The sequence below is a fragment of the Dreissena polymorpha genome, chromosome 12, assembly GCF_020536995.1.
Source record: "Dreissena polymorpha isolate Duluth1 chromosome 12, UMN_Dpol_1.0, whole genome shotgun sequence".
NCBI lineage: Eukaryota > Metazoa > Mollusca > Bivalvia > Myida > Dreissenidae > Dreissena > Dreissena polymorpha.
This window is the reverse complement of record NC_068366.1, coordinates 72,032,815-72,041,822: the sequence shown is the minus strand read 5'-3', so window position 1 is coordinate 72,041,822 and position 9,008 is coordinate 72,032,815. Positions and strand designations below refer to the sequence as shown.

General features: G+C 35.4%; 1 protein-coding gene across 4 annotated transcripts in view; it reads right to left on the bottom strand.

Moving 5' to 3' along the window:
• Positions 1-4,513: 4,513 nt before the first annotated feature.
• LOC127853588 (glucosidase 2 subunit beta-like) overlaps positions 4,514-9,008 on the bottom strand; it is a 49,337-nt gene continuing 44,842 nt past the window's right edge. For all 4 annotated transcript variants that reach the window (XM_052388248.1, XM_052388249.1, XM_052388250.1 and 1 more), the window contains 4 exons: positions 8,017-8,086; positions 6,886-7,050; positions 5,947-6,046; positions 4,514-4,961 (listed from right to left, as the gene is read on the bottom strand). In XM_052388248.1, coding sequence (XP_052244208.1) covers positions 4,824-4,961; positions 5,947-6,046; positions 6,886-7,050; positions 8,017-8,086 — 473 coding nt within the window. In that variant the 3' untranslated portion in view covers positions 4,514-4,823. The remainder of the gene's footprint in view (positions 4,962-5,946; positions 6,047-6,885; positions 7,051-8,016; positions 8,087-9,008) is intronic.

Sequence of the window (9,008 nt, the reverse complement as noted above, 5' to 3'; positions counted from 1 at the left end):
TATCAGATTCTTTTAGTTGTGAAAACTATGTGCAGTACATATCAATGTACATACTGTTAATATGCATACAATGAAGATTCTGGAGACTATACATTTGAGCTTTACTCTTAGAAAATGGGGCTTAATGCATGTGCATAAAGTGTCACCTGGTTATACCTGTGCAGTATGCACAGGCTAATCAGGTTAGACAATTTCCGTCTAAACTGGATTTTCACTGAGAAAAGACTCTCATAAATGAAGAATACAATAAAAGCAGAAGTGTTGTCTTTGATTAGCCTGTACGGACTGCACAGGCTTATCTGGGATGACACTTTAGATACATGCTTATCTGGGATGACACTTTAGATACATGCTTATCTGGGATGACACTTTAGATACATGCTTATCTGGGATGACACTTTAGATACATGCTTATCTGGGATGACACTTTAGATACATGCTTATCTGGGATGACACTTTAGATACATGCTTATCTGGGATGACACTTTAGATACATGCTTATCTGGGATGACACTTTAGATACATGCTTATCTGGGATGACACTTTAGATACATGCTTATCTGGGATGACACTTTAGATACATGCATTAAGGCCTGTTTTCCATGAGGGAGACTCGTATTAAACATTCTGGAGTCTTTAAATTGCAATAATCACTAACCTTAAATATAGCTCATTATTATCCTTCCATAGGGTAAATTATGGTATTAAACAAAACTTTCAAACATATACCTCATACATTGTACTTCAGAAAATAATCACAGATCAAAATGTTTCTCTGTTACAGAACAGCGGGCTTAACTTGTCAATATAAAAATGAATGGCATGCAGTTTCTTGTACTTTCACGTGACTTTTTTTTTCTCATGCCAGCTTGCAAACTGCTCAATTTAGCTGTCACAATGGTGGCTCAGTGTGAGTCGCACTCGGGAAAAATGTGTGAAGTATCATCCCAGATAAGCCTGTGTCATCACTTACAAATCATGAATGACACTTTCCACTTTTATGAGATTTTCATTTAAAGAAAGTCTTTTTGTAAACAAAAATCCAGTCTAGGCGAAAAGTGTCAACCCAGATTAGCCTTGCACATGCATTAAGCCCAGTTTTCCCAGCTCAGCTAGTGTATGTTCGTGTGTTTGTCCAATCTTAATGGTATCTTCAGAATTTATAAAGCAATTGTTAAATAACTTAAATATACTCTCACTTTGTTGAGATGTCATGGTCTGATGCAACCCCTCCTGTCAAGCTCACATGGTCAAATATGGGCATGATACAGCTTGTCTGGACTGTAACTTCATAATTAAGGGAATTTTGTTGAGCTAATAGAAATGTTAAACAAGTGGAGACGTCGTTTCGTGGGCAAGATCTGTGCCCAAATATCAAGGTCAATGTCACACTTAGGGGTCCAAGATGAGCATGACAAAGATTGTAAAATACACATTATTACAAGAAGTCTTTACAACAGACCAAACATTTTTCCAGACTTATTGTGCCTTGTCAATAATGCCTGTAATTATACCCCGCCATAGGCGGAGGGATATTGTTTTGGCGTTGTCCGTCTTTCCGTCCGTCCATTCGTCACTTTTGTGTTCGGAGTCATATCTTGGAAGTGCTTTGGCGGATTTCATTGAAACTTGGTATGAGTATATATATGGATAAGAGGATGATGCACGCCAAATGGGATTGTACACCATCTGTTTATAACAGAGTTATGGCCCTTTGTATCTTTAAACAAGAGCACTGCCTTGCGGGTGCAAACCGCTCATCTATTTTTCTTTTAAAGGTGAAGGGACCTATCTCAATACTTCAATCACAAAAGAGGGAGGGGTGGGATGGAGAGGGTCGTATAGTGTGTGTATGTGGTAATTTATTACATTATCTTCCAAAAATTTATAAAAAAAAAAAAAATTGGGGGGGGGGCTGGGGGGTATTCTTGGATGGGATGGTTGGACGGTATTTCAAAAATAAAATTAATTTTTTTGTTTTGTTTTTTAACCATGTTTAAAAAAAAGATTATTTTTTTTTATTTGGGGGGGGGGGGGGGGGGGGGCGGGGGGTATCGTGTGAGGGTGTTGTCATTTATTAGATGATCTTTAAAGAAAATGAAAAGCAATTATAATTTTTTGGGGGGGGGATTCTGGGATGGGGGGGGGGGGGAATTGTTTTGGTGGAGTCTATTGTGGTACGTCAGGTAAGAGTTGTTATGTTAAAGTATCAATCAAATCTAATCATAAATAAAGAAGTTATGGCAATTTTAGCAAAATTTAATAATTTACCTTGATAGTCAAGGTCATTCAAAGGCAAAGGTAAAATTCAACTTGCTAGGTACAGTACCCTCATGATAGCATGAAAGTATTTGTAGTTTGAAAGCAATAGCCTTGATACTTAAGAAGTAAAGTCGATCTAAACACAAAATTTAACCATATATTCAAAGTTGCTAAGTCAAAAAAGGGCCATAATTCTGTCAAAATGACAACCAGAGTTATGCAACTTGTCCTGCACTGTCCCCTTATGATAGTTTGCAAGTGTTCCAAAGTATGAAAGCAAAATCTATGACACTTTAGGAGTAAAGTGAACCAAAACACAAAACTTAAACAAATTTTCAATTTCTAAGTATAAAGGGCCCATTATTCTGTCAAAATGCCAGTCAGAGTTACATAACTTTGCCTGCACAGTCCCCTTAAGATAGTAAGTAAGTGTTGTAAGTATGAAAGCAATAGCTTTGATACTTTAGGAATAAAGTGGACCTAAACACAAAACTTACCCAAATTTTCAATTTTCTAACTATAAAAAGGGCACATAATTCTGTCAAAATGCAGGTCAGAGTTACATAACTTTGTCTGCACAGTCCGCTTATGATAGTAAGTGTTGCAAGTATGAAAGCAATAGCTTAGATACTTAAGGAATGAAATGGACCTAAACACAAAACTAAACAAAATTTTCAATTTTCTAAGTATAAAAAGGGCACATAATTCTGTCAAAATATATGCCAGCGTTATCTAACTTTGCCTGCCCAGTCCCCTCATGATAGTAAGTGTACCAAGTTTGAATGCAATAGCGTTTTTAAAAAAATAGATGAGCTAAAGATGCTTTTTTAGCCGAGTGTCAAATATAACACTTTTGTGTCCAGAAGCATATTTGCGGGGGATATCAATTTAATGAATTTGCTTGTTATTAAAGAAGCTTCACCATACCTAACTTTGACCTTTGCTAAAAACGTAAGCAACAGTCCTAAGAGATGATTGACATACTGAAATTATTTTAAAATTAAATCATCTTACGAACAAGCTACAGTATGTACAAAATTGAATATTTGAGTCGTGTCACCCTGACCTTTAGGTAGGGAGAAAGATATTACACAAGACACATGGTATTCTCATGATTTTTTTTCAAGATATTTTAAATTTGCATTTAGAAAGGCAGTGCAACAGCCCAGATAAGCTGGATGAACTAAGGCAAGCATGCCTTTACGTCCACACTCGCATTCCCTCCTCCATTGTAAAGGCTATATCAAGCTTTCTGCAAGTGGGTGTGAAGAAAATCAAACGTGCTTATAACATGATGTTACGCTATTGCTTTATATTGTATCACAAAATTTTATGATGTGTGATTAATTTCTAAATAAATCAAAACTGAACAGTGTAAAGTTATATAAGTGATTCAATGCAACATTGTTTATTTCATTTCTTGTAGACGTTGTCCTAACATTTGTTTGTCTTCTTATGATTTATGGTAAAGCAATAAATATCAGCTTTAATAGGGATATGCTTTTCCCCAGGTTTTTTTCACTGTTTTGAGATTATGGCTGAAACCCAGCTTTGGTTTGGGATAAATCACGTTGTTTTAACTTGATTTTTTTTTTTTCTTAGCAATGTGCATTAAAATTGACAGTACTACAAGTTGTTGTTTTTTTAATCATAATATTGATAGGTTCAACTCGTAAAACTCCTAGGGAGAAGAAGTGAATGTTGGTATTTCTTTAAAAAAAAAAGAGAGACCCTTTGAGACTGGGAATAGGGCAGAATTTTTGGCAATTTATAAAAAAACAAAACATTACTGGCTCAGTTCTGTGTGAGTGACAATTTCAATTTAAGATACACACAGGGTTCATAGCCAATTTTGTTAAATATTCAACAAACACCATTATAGTCTTCAGCACTGTGGAGGCTTTCCAACAGGGTCAACACATTGTGATTTAAATCTCCCTTAAGGTTGGTTGAGTCTAGTTATGTGAAAACAGGGCCTAATGCATTTGTGTGAAGTGTTGTCCCAGATTTGCACATGCAGTTTACACAGGCTAATCAAGGTAGCAACTTTCTGCCTACATTTAATTTTTGTTTAGAAGAGACTCGGATCAAAAAGAAAAATTAAATAAAAGTGGAAAGTTTCGTCCCTGATATACCTGTGTGCATTGCACGTGCTAATCTGGGACTCCACTTTATGTACATGCTTTAACCCCAGTTTTTCCATAGCAAAGCTTTATTAATTTCTGTTCTCCATAAAAAAAACAAAAACAAATTGTGTTGTTAGTACTTTTCATGTTAATATATTCATAATTTCATACTGCTAAACATCATGATTGCATTGGCATACGAGAACTGTATGGTTGTTGTAAAATATAGTTCAAATAGAATAAATCATATTAATTTACAAATACATTAATATTTTCCATAACAAGCTTACTTAACAACATAAATATAAGAAATTATTGTGATTTGTTCATGGTCTCCACAAAATACATATATGATTAAAATTAGCATCTTTAACATGTCAGACAGAAATTGAGCACTTTGAAACAGTTCAATTATTTTGCACTGATGGTGATTGACTACAGTTCTGTGTGCAATTGGTGGGTGGTGGGGGGTTCAGAGCATCTCGATGGGGTTTCAAAATCAAAGGCATATTCACACCGGCTTGGCTCGGAGGCACCAGTAAGTTTGTTGTCTGTACCGCATTTTAAATGGACCTTAAAAAAATAACATATTTGGCACAATGCTAACGCATTGAGCCTTGTTCCGGGAAAACTTTGCTAATTGCATAAGCGTTAAACGTAGTCCCAAATTAGCCGATGTAGTCTGCAAAGGCTCATCTAGGACGACACTTGGAGCATAGATAGGATTTGGGCTAAGAAAAGACTTCCTTTCAATGAAAAAATCCATAAAAGCAGAGAATCTTGTCCTTGATTAGTCTGTGTACACTATACAGACTAATGTGGAATTACACTGTACGCACATCCATTCAGCTCAGTTTTACGAGAACAAGGCTCAACTGAGAGGGCAACTACAATCAGCTAAAAGAGATTCTCATTGCTGATGGAACACAATTGCAATTGCTCTAACCCTTTATCACATAAGACACGTATTTTTACACATTTGTTGTCCCTTGGAAAGTTACATTTAATTAAAGACCTTTCTTACTAGATTAAAGTTTTTAAGGCTTCATCTCCAACCCTTAGATACTGATGAGCAGCAAACGGCATACAACCTGAACAGACTGAGTGTTACTTGCAGGCTGTTCTGGTTTTAGGCTGTTTACACATAGCAATTTTCATTTTGCCTCCAAGTGGGAAAGGGTTAAATGCATGCAGATTTTTAACAATATTTTGGATGAAATTTTGTGTTATATTGTTAGCCATAATTGTATTTGAAATTCATAAAATTATATAAACTGTTCTTGAATGTCCACAAATGTTTCACACATGCTTATGGCGCATATAGGGAAACAAACACTATATTAACACTCAAAAGTATTTTCTCAAGTATAAAAACACACTAATTTTCTGATTCAGAATAAATGAATCAATAATAATTTTGAATATTTTTTTTAGAAATTAGTGTTTTTATCTTTGTTTAAATCTATAAAAATTATTTTGAAAATTGTCATCATAACCAAACTATCTGTTTTACAGATAATGAATTATACAAATCTCAATTTCTCTGCATGTAACATACCTTGACGGACCTATTGGGTCCGTTCCAGCAAGACTGTCCATTCTCATAATTCATGATTGCATATTTGTCATGGGCTGGCCCGTCCCATTTACCCCAGTTACTGAAATATGAAGACAATATAAACTTGAACTTTCTGGACTGCAACATATTACATGTGTAGGTCTTGCTGTTCAAATAACACTTTCATTTATTTATATATTAATATAATTTCAATAATCATGCAATCCAAAATGAACTCTACACACTATCTACATATACAAACAAGATATGTGTTTGTCAGAAACACTATGTCCCCGTCTGCGCCACTTTGAAGCTATATATTTTACCTTTGACCTTGAAGGATGAGCTTTCACCACTCAAAATGTGCAGCTCCATTAGATACACATGCATGCCAAATATCAAGTTGCTATCTTCAATATTGCAAAAGAAATTGCAGATGTTAAAGTTTGACGCAAACAAACAAACACACAAACCAACAGACAGGGCAAAAACAATATGTCCCCCACCAATAAAAATCCAGGGATTGATTCAATCTTTGGACGCTTTCTCATGAATTTTTCCAACTACACCAAGCAGTGTTTCATCCCAACAAACAGATTTGAGAGGCTCAATTATCCCTGGGCCTTCAAATCATATGAGCTAAAATATAAAGGTTTCAATAAAATATTAATATAACAAGCCCTTTCTGGGAAAATTGGGTGTGAATAAAATGTCATCCTAGATTAGTTTGTTCACTCAGCACAATTTTATCATGAAACTCCGCTTTTATGCAATTTTACATGTAAAGGAAGTCTCTTTGAAACCGAAATCCAATGTTTGCTTAACGTGTCGTCATTGATAAGCCAGTGCAAACTGATCTCATCTTGCATAACAATTTACGCAAAAGCATTAAAGCCCAGGTTTTCCAGAACAAAGCTCAAATGATGAATTCTCACTCACCCCAAAGTTGTCTCTGATCCGCCACTTTTTGATCGCTGCGTGGCCTTGTCAAAGCCACACATCTTGTAGGTGTATTCCCGATCCGTGTACTCATAGCAGTTGCCTTTCAACACGCTGAACTCCTCGTTGGGGCCGTAGTCAATGCCAAGATAGGTCTCCAGATTTCTGGAAATGCAGGAGTTGAATAAAAATTCATGTTTGTTCGTAACAGAAATGGACACTAAAGATTGTGAAACACATTTTGTGATACACAGTTAGGTAAAATTACAATTTTCAAAAACATTGTTGTAGATTATTATTATGGTTTAAGTTTTTAGTTATTTTAAAATCCATCAATAGTAGTACATGTATATAGCTAAGTTATTGCTGAGACTGGAATTTGGCATAAAAGGGACACTTTGACGTACTTACGGACAGACATAGCGACTGCTTTATTCTGCCTTAAGCCAGAAAATAAATAAAAATAAAATAAATGCCTAATATCAATAATTATTTTAACCTCAAATTATGGCTGCAAAAACCTTGGCCAAGGTAGTGAATCTTAAGAATTCAAGGCAATACTAAAACAACTAATATAACAAGGGACAAAATTGTCACAAAACCAGGTTTTCATTGTGAAAAAAAAATCTGATAAAGGGAGAAAACTCAAACTGAACTTTTAAAATGAACAAACAAAATTAACCCCCTTTGTAAGTTTGTTTTTAAAAAAAATCTACTTTTAGTCGTGGCGACCTTGACATTTGAGATATTGACGTGATTCTTTCGTGCGACACACCGTACCATGATGGTGAACAAATGTGCCAAATGATTTTAAAATCTCACAATGAATGACATAGTTATGGCCAGGACAAGCTCATTTATGGCCATTTTTGACCTTTGAACTCAAAGTGTGACCTTGACCTTGGAGATATCGACGTAATTATTTCGCGCGACACACCTTCCAATGATGGTGAACAAATGTGCCAAATGATTTTAAAATCTGACAATGAACGACATAGTTATGGCCCAGACAAGCTTGTTCCGCCCGCCCGCCAGCCCACCAGCCAGCCAGCCCGCCCGCATTCGCCAATCTAATAACCAGTTTTTTCCTTCGGAAAACCTGGTTAAAAACCCTAACGGATATATATGTACCTGATTTGGCTTTCAGTATCTTTCAGTTTTTTTTCTGCTTCAGTAAACTGGTTCCTAGCGACATCAGCAACTATAAACAAACAAATTCAAATTTTTCATACAGAAAAAAGCTCATCTACCATCAGAGTAAGACAAAAACCACCTACCAGTGAAGCTAGCATTATCTTAAGATCATGTAACACATTTTTTACAAATTCCAAATTGTCCCCCTAGTTCCAAATTGTCCCCCAGTGGGTACTAACTTTAAAGAGTTTTTAGGTCTTGCCTACTTTGCTGCTAAAGGTATGCAGATTTTAGAGGCATGTATAAATGGACAAGGAAATGGTTTTGCTCTTCTCAGTTTAACACGTGCTACTGTAAATTATTGAGTTTTTCAAAGTATAAATCACAAAATTACATGGTCATTTTAAAAGTGATGTAATGATTATAATAAAATGTGTCAAATAGTTTAATTCAAAACGGCAAGTTGATTTTTTTAACAGACAAGGTACATTTTGCATTTTAAAATTATCTGTGGACAAGAACAAGTTTTAAAGATTTTGATCACCTGCTCTTTGTATTATTTAAATTTATTTAGAAACAAAACTGGTTGTTTGTTCACTTCATTTGTGTGCCTCCCCTTATCGAGGATAATGAATAATTCTTATGTCTCTACTAACAACTATACGACAATACTAAGTTTTGGTTCTTATTTCAATCTTTCAATCCTTCCTTAGGGTTTCTATATTGGTTGACTTGTTCTGGTTGCTACATACATTTCACACCTGTAAGACCAAATCTAAATTTCCACTCCCTGCATATGTTAGTTTGGATGATGGTCACCAAACTAGACTGGGGGGTTTCATCAGGTTAACAGGATTTCCCTTCATGGAACACACCATAATCAAGAGGTCATTACAAATTTATCGTATTCGTCCACACATTCATGAGTCTAGTAAAATTATAAGGTAGGGAATGTGGACACACAGATCCTGTCATGATGCAACCTTAGG